The sequence below is a fragment of the Cygnus atratus genome, chromosome 3 (assembly GCF_013377495.2).
Source record: "Cygnus atratus isolate AKBS03 ecotype Queensland, Australia chromosome 3, CAtr_DNAZoo_HiC_assembly, whole genome shotgun sequence".
Taxonomy (NCBI): domain Eukaryota; kingdom Metazoa; phylum Chordata; class Aves; order Anseriformes; family Anatidae; genus Cygnus; species Cygnus atratus.
This window is the reverse complement of record NC_066364.1, coordinates 26005890-26021122: the sequence shown is the minus strand read 5'-3', so window position 1 is coordinate 26021122 and position 15233 is coordinate 26005890. Positions and strand designations below refer to the sequence as shown.

The window sequence follows — 15233 nt, the reverse complement described above, 5'->3', positions numbered from 1 at the left end:
TCTTTCCTTCAGAAATAGTGAAGAGGTAATGCTACTGCTCTCTTGCACAATACTGTGGTAGTTTGAGTATTTGCCTTGAGAAGGGCAGATCTGGCTTCTAGTTCTTCCTCAGCCTCAGAGGATCAGAGAATAACAGAATGGATGAGGTTGAAAGAGACCTCTGGAGGTCATCCTGTCCAACACAAGGATTTTAACGCACATCCATCCAACAAAGGGTTTTGACACACAGCTTGTAAGTGCTCAATCCTTTTTGCCTAGCCTGGTTATGTGTTTCAGGTGGACAATCACTTAGATAGACAGGTAATAACTTTCAGTGTATTAAGAAACATGAATTTGTACCAGAGTTTAAATACTCTGCCTAGCTACTAATCTCTCAGGTAGAGTCAGGTTTTGCCTTCCTGAGCAACATCTCTTATAAGAAGTCTGTTGTTTAACAGGTCTCTACACCTATTTGCTGTGTTTGTCTGAAAGTAAACTCTGATCTGAGAATATAACTAGCAACTTAAGTCCTCCAGGAAGATTAAGATCAGGGATTAATCAGCCAGAATTGTAGGTCCCAGATAGGTGTAGGTAAGAGGACAGACAGTCAATTCAGAAAAGGCAGCATGTGTATAGCAACAAACCTTTAGCACTGGTGAACATTTGTTCACAAAATTTCTGTTTTCCCGTTTCCTCAGATGTCTAAGCATGTCAAGCAGTATTTTCTTTCATGTTCCTGTATTTCACTACCAAAATTCAAACAAATGGCACAATAGAGCCAATCTTGATGGTTATCAAGGGAATCCTCAAAGCTTGTGCATTGTATGTATTTTTGGATAGCTATGGGTGTCAATAAATGGACTTTGCAACTGGTCCAGAAGATGTAAACTGCAGCTGATGAACAAGCTTCCTGTGGTGGACTCTAAGTTGATGTTGGAACTTAAAATGGTAACTAATCTTCTCTGCACTAGTTTGCACACGCTTAAGAAAGTGGAACCCTGCTGCTTCTTTTCCGCAAATGTGTGTCTAAGGCATTTGTAATATGCCAGCAGAAGCTATTCTGGCTCTGATACACTGACACGTGATGGAAATGGCTGTTCCCACAATAGGATTCTACAACATTCCCATACATTTATCGTTAACTACCTGATCAATCATATGTGGTCACACAGCAGAAAAGAATGAGAAAGCACCAGGTTGGGAAGACACTTAGAAAGAGAATGAATTAAGAGGCAGAAAATGGTTAAACAGAGAAGCAGAACAGAATAAGACAAGAATAATATTAAAATAATTAATAATAAAAAGAAAGAAAACAAACTTAGAAGATATAGTGAGAGGGATATCAATAGTCATGTAAGGAAGCAAACAGTGAAGAGCAGCAATCCAGAGATGAACAAAAATAAGATAATTTAACCCAGAGAAAATATCATCAGATTATGTTTTAGAAGTGCTTACTTTGTGCATCCAGTGCAAAGATCTGTAATTTCACTTCAGTGTGCAAACCTAAGCAAACTTCACATAGTATATGCAGGACAATTTTATTGAGTCTGTCATGCCAGGTGCAACATGTTACACAACGCTTCAGCAGTGGACTGCTAAATATCAGATATGCTATAAAATGAACAGATTTGAAGCTGTGAATGAAAATGATGTAAGTCTATTCCAGCTATAGCTATCTTCCTCAGCCTTACAAGTCTAAGAAAAGTGAATCATTGAGAGCAGGAGGCCACTGACAGAATGATTGCCTTTGTAGGACTGTAACTGAGTAAAGAATCCAATTAGAAGGGATTAGTACATTGAAGTGTGTTTATATTACAGCTATCTTCAGCACAGAATATTAGCTTGGGAACTAATTTATCTAGTGAAAATTAGAGATTGAGACATTGAGATATAAGATACTAAACTAAAGTTATATTTCAACAAATCAATAATTTTAGGGGAAGACTGACTAGTATTTGTCCAAGGGGATCTAACTTAATTCAATAGTGAAGTTGCTAATCTGCTAGAACTCTGACAAGAATCTAAATTGCAGGAAATGGAGCTTTCTTTCATAGCCAGAAAACCTGAACTAATAGTTCAAAGTATCTAAAGCATCATCTGAATATGGTTTTCAGCATATGAAAATATTGAAAAGAAAGTTTTGAGCATGCTAATAAGTTAGAAAATAAACCAGAACCAGTTAATACAATCCATTTAGATTTTTAGTGCTCATTTAAAAAATCCCTTCCAGGAAGATTTTGAAGAGGCAAATTAGTAATTAATGAGAAATGAAATGTTGTTAGGGATCACAGTCCAGACAAATAATGTTTTCAAGGGAATAGTTACCAACTATTGTGATACACTGAGTCTTGTATCTGCACGTTCATACTCATTCAGACACACTCCTCATGGGTTACAGAAATCTGTAGGAAGCACTGAGACTGAATGATTGCTTAGAAATAAAAAGGATTGATTAGCGTCCATCTACCTCAGTATTTTCTGTTAAGGTTCAATATACTGTCTTTTGTAGACTAGAATTCTGAAAACCAGAAAAAAAGTCCAGGCACATGAACATGCAGAGTACAAGACTCTAATGGCAGATCTCTTGAACAAAGTTCTAGAAGGTGGACTTGAAACTTCTAATTAGTTAAAAAATAAAGAAATACCCATAAAGAGGAAGCATCAGTTCTGAATGCCAAATCCAGGAAGTAAATAAATCTGTTTACAGTATTTCTGCTGCTTATGATAGGAAGATTATGGAAGCAGACCATCAATTCCAGCTCAATTCTAGAAGTCTTGTGCTAATACCCAACAAAAGCCTGCACTGCTACAGGGAATTCCTTAGGACTTGAGTGGAGGTGGTTCATTAGTTCCCAAATATTGCAGTACATTTAGAAGACTTGTGGAGATTTACATTGCATTCAATGATATAAAACAGAGGGCTTCTCCTTCTTACTGAAAAAAAAAAACATGTAGAAGATAATCAGGAAGGGGAACTCAAAAAAAACAGTTTAGGTAGAAATATTCACTGCAATCAAAGTGACTTTTTCCTGGAGATAAAACAATGAAAAGAGTTAGCTATTGAAGCCTGTGATTTATGATCTTGATTTATGATCCCATATAGCTGCTACTATAAAAATTACTTTTACTGACAGATGAAATAAATGGCATTTTCCCTGAAACTTTTTTGTATCCTTTGCGAGATTCTCTGAATGTTGAGACAACTGGGACTTCGTAACAAGTTGTTCTTCATGCTGTTCTGCCCAGATCTGTATTGTAAATGTCACATACACAAGTCAAGCAGGGGCAGAAACTGACTTTCAATATTTGAAATTTGGGAGTTTCTGTTAAATGATGTCAAACCTGGCATGGATGGGATATTACTTAATTTATCAGTCAGCATTCAGTATTTAGAACTGGTACTTATTGTTTCACTGATTGTTTCTTAATTTCAAGGAGAAGATTAGTTTCCGGTTTCATTTGGTTGAGTGGCATTTATTTATAATTATTACATATTGATTATAGCTGTTGTTGTAACATGAGGCAAAGCTGAGCATGACAACATGACAAGTCTGAGATTGTTGTCCTAAATTTGTTTTTAGTTACCAGAGAGAAACAGGCAGCCTTTAGGCTATAATTTATCACGTGTGCTTTCTTAAGTACCTGCCTTAGGATAAGATGGATCACTCTCTGGATGATCCTTTTGGCTGCAAAGGAGCTCGGATCCTATGCTATATTAGTCACACTATAGATTGGCCTGTTTAAGGCATGGGCTGTAGGTGATTATCTTTGATATCAAAAGTTAGAGCAGCTAAACCCCATTCTACCTGTGCATATACTAAGGATTAGCATCTTGTAATTTATGTAAATTGCAATAGATACAATGAATGTATTATTAGGCTTTATGGCGCAAGGTAGCACTAAATGAAGCTGTGGAGTATTAGGGCAAAGATTTGCACTCCGTGCATTGAGAATTAACTTTTTTTTTTTTTTTTTAATCACTGCTTTAGAGAATAGCTACTTATAAAGAACTGTGGTCAAACTCTGCAGCCTTTACTCAAGAAAGCTCCCAGGACTACACATTTTGGCTTCTAATGTAAATTTTGTAGGCTAAATATTTTGCTTGAATTACTTAGGTAATAAAAATATTAATATGCATAAATTTATATTAATTTCAATGCAGAGATTGTTTCCTTTCTAAAGCACTATTGTTGTTTAAAGTGTTATTTATTTGCAGGAAATGGATAATTTAGTGCCTTGCCCTAACACCTTATTTGAGCAGTTCAAAAATACTTCCAAAAATAATTTTAAGGGGTTCAAATTTTATTTTCTATTTTTACTGGCATTTTTGAATTTATGTAGTGAGTGTAAATCATTGGCAATCCTTGAATCTTATGAAAAATGCACTCAAACAGTTGAAACTAAACTTTAAGCTTTTGCATGTCTTAACTGTTGCTACAGCTGCACTAACATTGACTCGATCATCATCCAGAAAATTTATGTTGTCAGCTGTCACATTTAAAATCTGTAGCACAGCACACAGTTTTCTAAATGTTTACTAAATTAGTTCAAATGTTTATGAAAAATTGAAATCTTGCATATGGTCTTAGAAGTTAGACTATTTATTAGTATCATAAAGGGGTTTTAATTTTTATTTTTTTGTACATGCATAAAAACTTTACAATAACATCTGGGACACATTCTGTGAAGACACTGCCAAATCAGTGTTATAAACTGTGGTCAGCTAATGACTACTATGCATATTTTGCATGTGACATGGCACAAAATACTGCTGGTTTTAGGATTGCATCTTTTAATACATAATTCAGGTACAGTTAAAAGTATCATCTTTTTCAGTGATTAAAAATGGATTTTTTACCAATCCAGGATTGGTAAAAAATTGTGGCAAATTATAATTGCAAGTAATCACACTTGGATTGTGTTTTACTGTAGATGCAATTTTAATGTAAATGTATATGTAGAGAAGAAGTGAAGTAAAATCTGGTTAAAACAGATTCTCCAAAGTTAATACATTCCAAAATTGAAAAAGACATAGAAATATATTACAATTACTACAATAGAAGAGCAGTAAGGAAATAGGGAGTTTCCTGTCCCCGTTTTCCACAAATGGCACTTCAGTACCTACTGTATGTCCTGTGAAAGTGAAATAATCTGTCACCCTCTGAAACATTCAGTTCTCTATAGGACTGTCTTAATCCTAATAAAATGAACAGGGAACATGAAGCTGAAAGTTTGTAATTTTTTTATATATACCAAAAAAGCACCTCTCCAGCAATTGAAAGTGGTATTTATGTCCAAGTCCTGAAAAAATTTCATGTGAAGAGCCCTTTTGAGGCCATTTGGACTATTTGCATGTGCAAATGTGAATGTGTATGCAAGTGTTTAGAGGTTCAATGTTAGAAAAACAGATGGAAATGCTTGCTGTAAAATAACTTTTAACTCTAGAAACATTTCCTTACAAAGCTGCTGCTTCATAAATTAAAACACATGTAATCACACATTAATTCTAAACTGGTGTATATAATTCCTTTGTTTATAGTCCTGTAACTTTTAAGAATGAGCAGTATGCTGAAGTTCACAATACGTAAAAGAATATTGGAATGTATTGATATGTGTCTAACATCTGTGTCTGTATAGAATTCAATACCAGCTGATATACCTGAAATACAGCGGTATTTTTTGCTATGACAGATAGATACCATACAAACAATTGTATTGCAATACTATCAAAATAGTACAACAGATACCTTTTATGTTACATTATAATAAAGGTTACAGGTTAAAACTACTATACTTGTTGATTATAGGAAATAACTATCATTTTACATCTATGCTAATACACAAGGTAAGACACAAAATAGTAGAAGTTATAGAAGAAAGGTTCAATTTTAGTTATCTTCATAGTGCTTTTTATATTTGCATTTATTTTGAAAAAAATACATGTGAAAGAACGCATCAGTTTTCTTTTAATATACTTTATAACAAGTAATTTTGGAAATAACAAAGTTTATTTTGTTTATAAAGATACATTCTAATTATCTGGAACTTCTGATTATCAAGACAATTTGATCTTAATTCAGTACAATAATGCCATTTTTCCTTTTTTTACAGTTCATCTTAGATACCTTAATTCAAGTCATTTGTCTGGATACTCAGAAGTACCATGAGATAAACTCTAACAATGCAGTTTTGCACAAATCAGTGCAGTTTAAAGCTGTGTATATTTTACAAATACAGGCAGAAACTTCAACCTCATATTTTCTGGCATTCTAGAATACTTAGGGCTGGACTACATGTGTTTTTTTTGCAGTGCTTTAAACCACCCTTGTTAGACCAAATTATGTTCTGTAGCATAGTCACAATTATATTAATAACAGGGTGATTTGTATCATTATCGCTGCTTTAGAAAGTTAGTAAAACCAGCTTAACACCTTCATGTCACTATAAGTGAGCCTATACTTGAGACTGTGGGAACAACAAAATGTAGACGAGCATTTAATAGACTTCCTTGGAAGCAGCACATTTTAATGTGTGAATGGTAAACAAGTACAGGGTTGCACGGTATTAAGCCAGCTGGTCACAGTCCCCTGGAGAAGTTTGAGAATCCAGAGATTGCTAGAATGGTGGGATTTTGTGCATTTTGCTGTACTGGGCACAGGTTAAGAAAAGGATGTAGGAGCCATTATAATAACTCTATCATACTGGATGATTGCACTATATAAGAGGAGAGATTTTTCTTAGGTACAGCTTTTTACCAATTTTTACTCATTTTTTCTGTGCCTGTAAGATAGAAAATACTACTGTTGGACCAGAAGAGCTTTTTCTTTAATATATATATATATATATATTAAAAAAAGGATACCTGCGGGAATTAAAAATTGTCCCTCTTTCTTGCAAGTGTTAGTGGAAAATCAAACTTGAAATATTAATATGAAATTATGAGGTAACAATGTGTTTCCTAGTATGTTACTAATTGCTACATGGATATAGGTATCAAACCTGAAGTGGTTAAGTGACCCCTTCATTATAGTAACAATTTTGTTCTGTTTTTAGAGAAGTCACTTTCAGAATTTGGTGGTGTTTTCTAGGCATCCTAAAATTACAAATGAATACTATAGGCTTTCACTTTGAAAAGCACTTAAATTGAGAGCTATTTTTTGATATTTTTATTTTTTCAATCAAGTGCAGAAAGAATTCCTGGCCTTATTTACACATTTTGGGCTTGGCTTGGAGATTGTGTTTCTGGAAGAATCTCCTTTTCCTCCTCTCTTCTTTGTATTCCCCTCTCCTTACAGTAAAGGTTGCCTGTTTCTAACAAATGGCTTCCGTTGCAAAGAGACAGATCAACCTTCATATTATGATTTCACCAAATGATAGGCATATACATTTTAGCACGAACATCCAATAAAAATAAATACATCTGCAGTGAACATGGTAAATTATATGCGAACTTACACTATAATAATAAACAGGAAACAGCAGCATCTGAGTCTGCAACTGGCTTCTCAGGAGGCTCCGTGCTTCCAGCTGTGGTAGCAGCTGTGGATCTGGCTCTGGAACTCTTGCTGAAACAAACTGACAAAGGGCTGATTACAACATGGAGTTCAGTTTCTGCTTGGATTCATTTTCCTTTTAACACTTCGGTTATGAAAAGTTTGCTCATTTACCCTGTTTGTGGTTTCATATCCTGCACTTCACAGTCATTGGGCTGGTGTGGTGATTATCACCATTCCTAGTGACCTTGATCTTGGGGACCTGATATTGTCTTATGTTCCATTTGTGGAGCGCTGCAATTTGGTTTTGGCTTATTGGAAGAAATTGAAAACTCTCTTCCTCTTCCTTATCCCTCCCCATCCCCAGAGGCTGTCCAGCATTTTTATCCAGAATATTACACACTAAAGTTGTTGGGTTTTATTTTTTTAATTGTTGTTATATTCATAGAAAACAATTTAGGAGAAGATCATAGAGTCATAGAATCATTAAGATCAAGTGATACTCACCTGCAGAGAAATCTGGAAAACAGGCAAGAGACTAGGTAACCACTGCCAGATGAAGGAAGCAGAGATCTTTTTATCACTTTTTTTACTGAAGAGAGTAATTCTGATTTCACGCAACCTGAGTGAGAGAAACAGCATCAACCTATGTGTTCCTAAAGCAGCTTTATAGATACCTCCACATATTGCAAGCCCTTCTTTCTACTCTGGTTGCTTGGGCTATTTCTTGATAGCATGCTAAAGACATAGCTAATCTACTAAAATGCCTGGCCTAAGTGCATACTTAGAATTAAACACTTCCATTGCAAAGTCTGGTTTGTGAACTCCCAGATATTTGCTTCTGCTCTCATACTGTGGAGTGTCTCTGGTGAATATTCTGAGACCAAGACAGTCTTTTTCATTACAAATTTCTTTTTTCTTTCAGTCCTGCCATCTTTTTAGAAAACAGCTGTATTCTCCAACTTAATTGAATCCCCAAATTAAATCCCAGTTGCCTCTGTAACTCATTGCTCAGATTCTTCCCTCTTTTTCCCCTCTGCTTTTCTTCACAAAAGTTCTTGCTTTTTCTCCTAAGGAAAAATAGATACAGTATGCCCTTCCTTCTGTCACTATTCTTCCTCACCTCCCATAATGCTTTCTCCTCCACTGTCAGAACAGCAGGAGTTTCTTGTCTACTTCCCATCTGTACCCCTTCTACTTGCCCCAGTGACCCCATGTTCTGTTCTTCCTCTTATTTCTCCCCTCCCTTACTCTCTTTCTTAACCTCTTGCTGTCCTCTGGCTCTTTTCCATTGCAATATAAGAAAGCATTTGCCTCTTAAAAATTGCACCTTTGACCCCACTTGGTTCTTCATATCATATCTCATCGCCTATCTCTGCTTCATTCCTAAGCTCATTGAAGGCGCTGTTTATAATTACCGTCTGGAGACCCTCTTCTGTGATTCCCTCCTATAACTCCTACACTTTGGCTTCTGTTCCTTGCTTGCAACTGCAACAGCTCTCACCAAACTCCCTGATGACAAGATCTCAGAAACAGTAGTCTATCCTCATTCTTCTTGACTTGTCAGTAGTGTTTGCTGCAGTTGACCAGGCTCTTCTTTATACTTGTGTCCTTTGTTACTTTCTGTGGCTGTCTTGTTCATTTTCTTCTTTCCAAATGGTTCTTCACCATGTTCTTCAAAGTTGTTTCCTATTTTGGAGGGGTGTGGGTGGAGGTCTTGGGGCTCTGCTTTGGCTGGATTCTCTTTAATGCCTTATGGGTTATTTCATGCACCACAAAGAAAATGTAGCTGCCAAATGTATCTGTAGATAGCAGATAACTTTCCATCAAAACCTCCTCTTGCTTGAGCTTATTAATTTGGAACCACACAAATGCAATTACAAAGCATCCCACCCAGAGCTGCCTTAAGTCTGGATGTCTTGGCAAATGCTTAGAGCAGATAAATGATTGTATTCCCTCCTTCACCTTGGCATGCTTATTTTCTCTTTTCATATCATAGGTTCTCTGTACTGCTGCTAGCTGTACTGGCTCTTACTGGCGTCTGTTCCAGCTTGTATTACTTTTTCTACGAATGACTCAAATTGTATCTGCTATTTCCAATAAGAACATAACAAGAACTTGTCAAATGGAATTCATATTTTATGTTCTCTACTAAAAGTGCTTATCCTGTTATATTTTTGGAGTGCATTTCACTGTTTTACAGCCTCATCTTAGGCATTTCACTTCCTTTGACACTGCTATCAATTGAGTCCCATTTCTGTTGATCCTGTCCTTCCTTCAACAAATCCCAGTGCTTTTTTTGTAATGACAGTACCAAGAAATTTACTGTTATCATCACACTTTTTATGACAGTTCATTAAATGAAAATATTAGACAAAATTCTGCCCAACTCATCCTTGGCAAGTTCTACTAAAAACAATTCTTTCATTCTCCGTGGGACTTTGTTCCCTCTGGTAGGAAGTCCTTTACCTGTCTAATTCTTTTAGTAATCCCTGTTTTCTCCAGTGTAGTATCAGATGCCCAGTTAGATTATATCTATCATATTTTTCTTGTTTAAAACGTCAGGCGAGGCACAATGGTAGAAGCATGCAGAGAGTTCATAATCTCAAACAGATTTGTATGTTGTAGAAGGCAGATTCCTCAGGTCACCACATACTTTCATACCTCAGTAGGCCCAGCTGAATTATGTGAGCTCAGGCGAGTTTCTGCTAGTTGGTGTGAACTACGGGGAGTATTTCCTTGCTCTATAGATACCTTTTGGCCTGTTTTTACTTCTGTTTGCCCTACCCCATTCCAGATGTCACTCATGCCACATTATCATTACCAAATGCAGTTCTTCCTGTTCTAATATATATAGTTGTTAGGAACATGTAAGATAAATGTAATTAAAGGGAACATGTGCATACATACTGTATGTTTTGCATTTGCTTTGTATTTAGTACTGGTCTTGCTCACTTCATAATGAGTACTGTGGCTGATGTTACAAAATAATTTCATTACAAGTCTGTGTTCACTAACTCTAGGCACCATGGTATTACATAAAAAACAATCCTTTGGCTCTGAAATTTTTCATGCTTGGTAGCGTTTGAAAAACTCTGTGCATGCATTAAAAAAATTAAGGAAATTATCTTGAATTGTTTCAGAGTTGTGTCACTGAAAAGCAGGGCAGTTCCTAGCTGTTAAAAGTAGCTACTGTTTTATGTAGATAAGAAAATTTAGAATTTTAAACTTTAAATGGTGACATCTAAATTGGGCGATATTTAATGAAGTGTATGGCCAAGTTTGAAAAACCTGGCTTTCATAATAACATACAGGTAATTAAAGTCATGCCTAGTAGGCATCTGGGCTAAAATTATGAGAAGGATGTAACGGACCCAACCACTTTTGTGGAAAGAAAATTAATTTCCATTTCTTTGTCAGGGCTAATCAGGTTCCTTTTAGGTTCAGGGTCTGCTTCATTGTTACTGCTGGTTCCAGTGTGCCAACAGCATACCTTCATATAAGGGATGGAATATGTTCTATGCATTAAAATGCTGACATTTTTTCACAGTTTGTTTTTGCCTGTTACTCATCCTGATTTCACATTCTATCAATCTGTTTCTCCATCAGCTGCAAAGAAACAATATGTTCTTTACCCTGTGGACCTTGACTACGTACAAACTGGCATCCGTTCAATCCAGTTTGCATTATACAGTGTATAATTTTACATTATATCCTTCAGTGCTGAGGGAAGGGGAATGACAAGGGATCGATGAAGGCTCTTGTTCTCCTATTAAGCAGTTGAGCAACCTCCCACTGGGAATGGGGCTCTGCCTGCCTTTGAAGCTGTTGTAAATCCCTCTACAGCCACACTTATTTTGATTTTGAATGGCTGTTTCTGGTTAGTTTAATCCTATTCCTAATCAATTTAAGATAAACAATTAGAAGCTTAATTGGAATTTCATGGCTTTTAATTGTCATTAAAAAAAGGAAATTTAAACCAAATTGTACATTAACACAGCATTAAGACTGAACAATGAAGGCGCAGTTGTGGCTCCCAGTTTTTGTGCTTTGTGGAGTAGATAGCTGCTGAGAGACACAGGTTCTCACAGATTCTGTGTGTCCCAAAGCACACCTTGCAACGGAGCTGTGATTGTCCTGTGGCACTGGCACAGAAATGCCAGCAGAAATACAGAGGGCCAAAGCTACCCTGTTCATCACAGTTCTAGCTACTGATGAGATGATGAAGTGGTTGTAAGTTTCTCGTGTCCTTGTGCTGCTCTCTGTGATCCAGGTAGCTGGCACAAGGAGGAAAATGATACCGTACTTCCTCTGAATTCCTTGTGTGGGCCAGGCAAGGCAAAACTTGAGCTGGCTCTTATAACTTAAAAGGAAATACCGAGAAAAATCAAAGTTTCCTGCAGCAGAGTTAACTTGGCTGCATTGCCAGCCCTTTACAACTTGTGACATACATTGAGCATAAATAAAGCTATAAAACTTTGTTCTGTGATTTAAAAAGAATTTTGGGAAACCTGTTATTTTCATCTGATGTAATTTTAACTTTTCATTGGGATCTTTATTCTGCATTGACTGGCTTAACTATTCAAAATTATATTTAAACATTTTTTTTGGAATGTAACATGGATGGATACAGATATGCATGTATAAAACAGAAGTATCTTTGTGTGTTGTTCTTTTTGCTGTAGGTATGTGTCTTGTGCATTGGGATGCCCATATGAAGGAAACATCATACCAGCTAAAGTGGCAGAAGTAAGAGTGAACTTCTGGCTTGTCTTTTAATGAAACAAATATACATTTTAAAATGTCTATAAGTAATGTTATCTACTTAATCCTAAAAAGTTCTTTAATGAATAACATTTAAGGGAAGCAAACACAAAACACAGCTAATGCTAAGGCTGGATGCACAGCATCACTGTTTTTCTCAACCATCTGCAGTCAAATCTAAGGAAAATAGTGTCTTTTGATTGTTATCAGTCATGAGAAAAATATTGTGTGGTATTTCCTTCAACAAGAGTGCAAGGAAATACTTAAGGAAATAGATTCAAGCACATATGTCAGTGGACCATGTTGTATGAGATGATTTCCAGCACAACAACCTCTTGCAAAGGATAACTGCTATTAAATCCACTTTACACTGGCATGAGCATACCGTGCCAGTAGAGCCACTGCTAAAACATCGTGCTTCTGGCATGTGACATACAAGTGTAATGTGATTAACACATGAACCAAAGCTCATCCCCAGCGTGATTTCCTACAGCTTGACTCATTATATTTCTGTGATAGAATAAGCTACACCTTCCCTCTGCACACCCTTTTTTCCATTTAGGATAAAAGAGATTGAAAAAGATATCTTAGTCTATTTTTTTCACAGCAGAGATGACAGATTAAAAAGACTGTAGAGTGAATCACCAGTGTTATATTTTCCAAGAAGACAAAGATTGCGCTGAGGGTGTGATGGACGTTAGAGATGAAAGTGGGGAGAGAATTCAAGCAGCACAAGGCAGAACAGACCAACTTTACTCCTGGATAAAGACTTGTCTTCTTTGTTACACTTAATCACCTATTTTTGGTGATCTAGCAGAATCTCCACTTTTTTTTTTTTTTCTTGTAGCACTAGCAGCTCGTCAACATTCGCCTGATATATTGTGTTCTCTGTGTGTGGCTTTCAGGTTTTGTTCTCCTGCATCTTCTTTAAGCATACGTTCCAGATGGAACTTGTGATAATGCTTCTCCCACAGCGACCACATATACTTACACTCTTTGAAAAAATAGCTAAATTGGAAGGTACTCAGTATTTCTAAATTAATTGGTTTTAATATGAAGTGAAAGTTCGAAGTGACACAGCTTTAGTTAGAGCAGTGATGACAGATTCAGCTGTGCTGTTGGTAAATTGCTTGCTGCAATATCATGTTCCCCAACAGGCTTCTTTCCATGTGTTGCTCGTTTTTTAAAACTGACTACTCTCCTTGTGCAGGAAAAGGTTCCTTTTCAGTTTGACAGTGGGAGTGCTCTAATGTTCCAAACCTGCATACATTTACTCACACAGCTATTTTATTTTGTGTCTTCATCCAAGTACATGTCTTTTACCTGTACACCATTGTGTATGTGTTTAAGAATGAAAGCTACCTCAGTAAATTATTCATTCAGGCACTGATTCAGCAAGCACTGATGTTTGTATAAAAGTATCTGATTAGCTGTTAATGGGTTCTACGTGAACATCTGCATTCATCCTCTGCAGAATCAGAATTATCAAAATTACTGGCCATGTTGCTCAACCCTTTCAGGGAGCTGCCTCTTGGGTCATCATCTTTCTTGGGACAGGAACATGTGACTGTGCATTGTAATCAGCAGCTATGATTGAAAGGTTTAAAGGTTTAGACTGTTTTTTCCACAGTCAATGACAGTGAACAGGTTTTTTTTTGTTTGTTTTAAAGCAAAAACTTTAACTGAAACAAAAGCAGTTGGGAGAGATGGATCATTAACCTGTACGCATTTCAGGCTTACTAGGTACATAACTATTTTATACAGTTATCTCGTGAGTCCAGACTTCAGATGCCTTTTGACTTGTAGGATCCATCTGGTACATGCATATGGTTCTTTATTTAAAAAAATGTTTCTCATCAATTAAAATAAAACTGCATAACCCTTTTTATCACTTATCTTTGTCTTGAAGTGGAGTCACTGTTTAACTGTTTATCCTCCTCTGATTTTTATTTTCTACCTTAGGAAAATGAGGCTTGAAAGTTGTTGAAAGCACAGTATAGCATCCTCAAAGCTAGTTGTGTTGTCCATTATCTTCCAGGCATATACTTGGTTTTATCTTTCTGCCTGCTTCTTTCTTTTCTTAGCATCATTTTAACCTAGATCAGTGAGTTCATATGAGTATTAACCATACAGTATTTTCCCCTTGCTGATCAAGTTATAGAAAATGTACCCATTCATGTTTTAATATTGTATTATTGCAAATTTTCTCTTAAATCACAAGGGCTGCAGCATGTTTTATGTTGTTATTCACTTAAAACCATCTGTAACTACATTATGACCTTTTGTATTCAATTTAAGAGGATAGTTTTAGATACGCTTTGCAGCAGTAGGATTGTTCACATGCTTAGGGGGCTGCAGTGTTGGGTGACCAGCTTGGAGCAGCACAAAACTGATGCAAAGTAAAACTGCCCAATAATGCAGAACATGGACCTATTCAATTAACAATGCTGAAACCTCATAATCGCATTCTGATTACACTGACAAAACAGTGTTCTCTTCTCCCCCACCCTACTCCCAAAAATCCACACTGAAAACTTATAAAACTATGACTAATGAGCTGCCTCCTACTATAGTAGGGTAGAAAATCCAGTATGAAAAACTCCCATTGAGTTTTTAAGCATGCACATTATTCTTGAAATTAAATGTATATCTCTTTTTAAGGGTCAGTTTAAGGTTAGATCATAAGTCAGTGATGATGCTCAGCTTGTTACCAAAGTGTCCTATTGTTCTTTCAGAGCTATATTTTCAGAAAGCTAGAAGACCAAAGGGCACTGGAAATAAGTGAATCCAGTATGATATCTAGCAGTTTATATTGCTTCCTTGCCATCACTAAAATGCTCACCTATAAAAAGTTTGAATCAAGCATAGAAAAGAACATGAAAAAAAAAGTCTGCATCTTTCTCCCTGATCTTAAACAAAAACTCAAGTTTGGGTATTAAATAGAGGTAATCCACCTCTAACTGCAGATGATCTATTTTGTCTTACAACAGTAGTCCA

The 15233-nt window shown here is 36.2% G+C and overlaps 1 protein-coding gene across 1 annotated transcript in view; it reads left to right on the top strand.

The window, feature by feature from the left end:
• HMGCLL1 (3-hydroxymethyl-3-methylglutaryl-CoA lyase like 1) overlaps positions 1–15233 on the top strand; it is an 81080-nt gene that overhangs the window by 33180 nt on the left and 32667 nt on the right. Inside the window, exon 6 of the mRNA XM_035543021.1 lies at positions 12158–12221. Within this exon, the coding sequence (XP_035398914.1) occupies positions 12158–12221 (64 nt within the window). The remainder of the gene's footprint in view (positions 1–12157; positions 12222–15233) is intronic.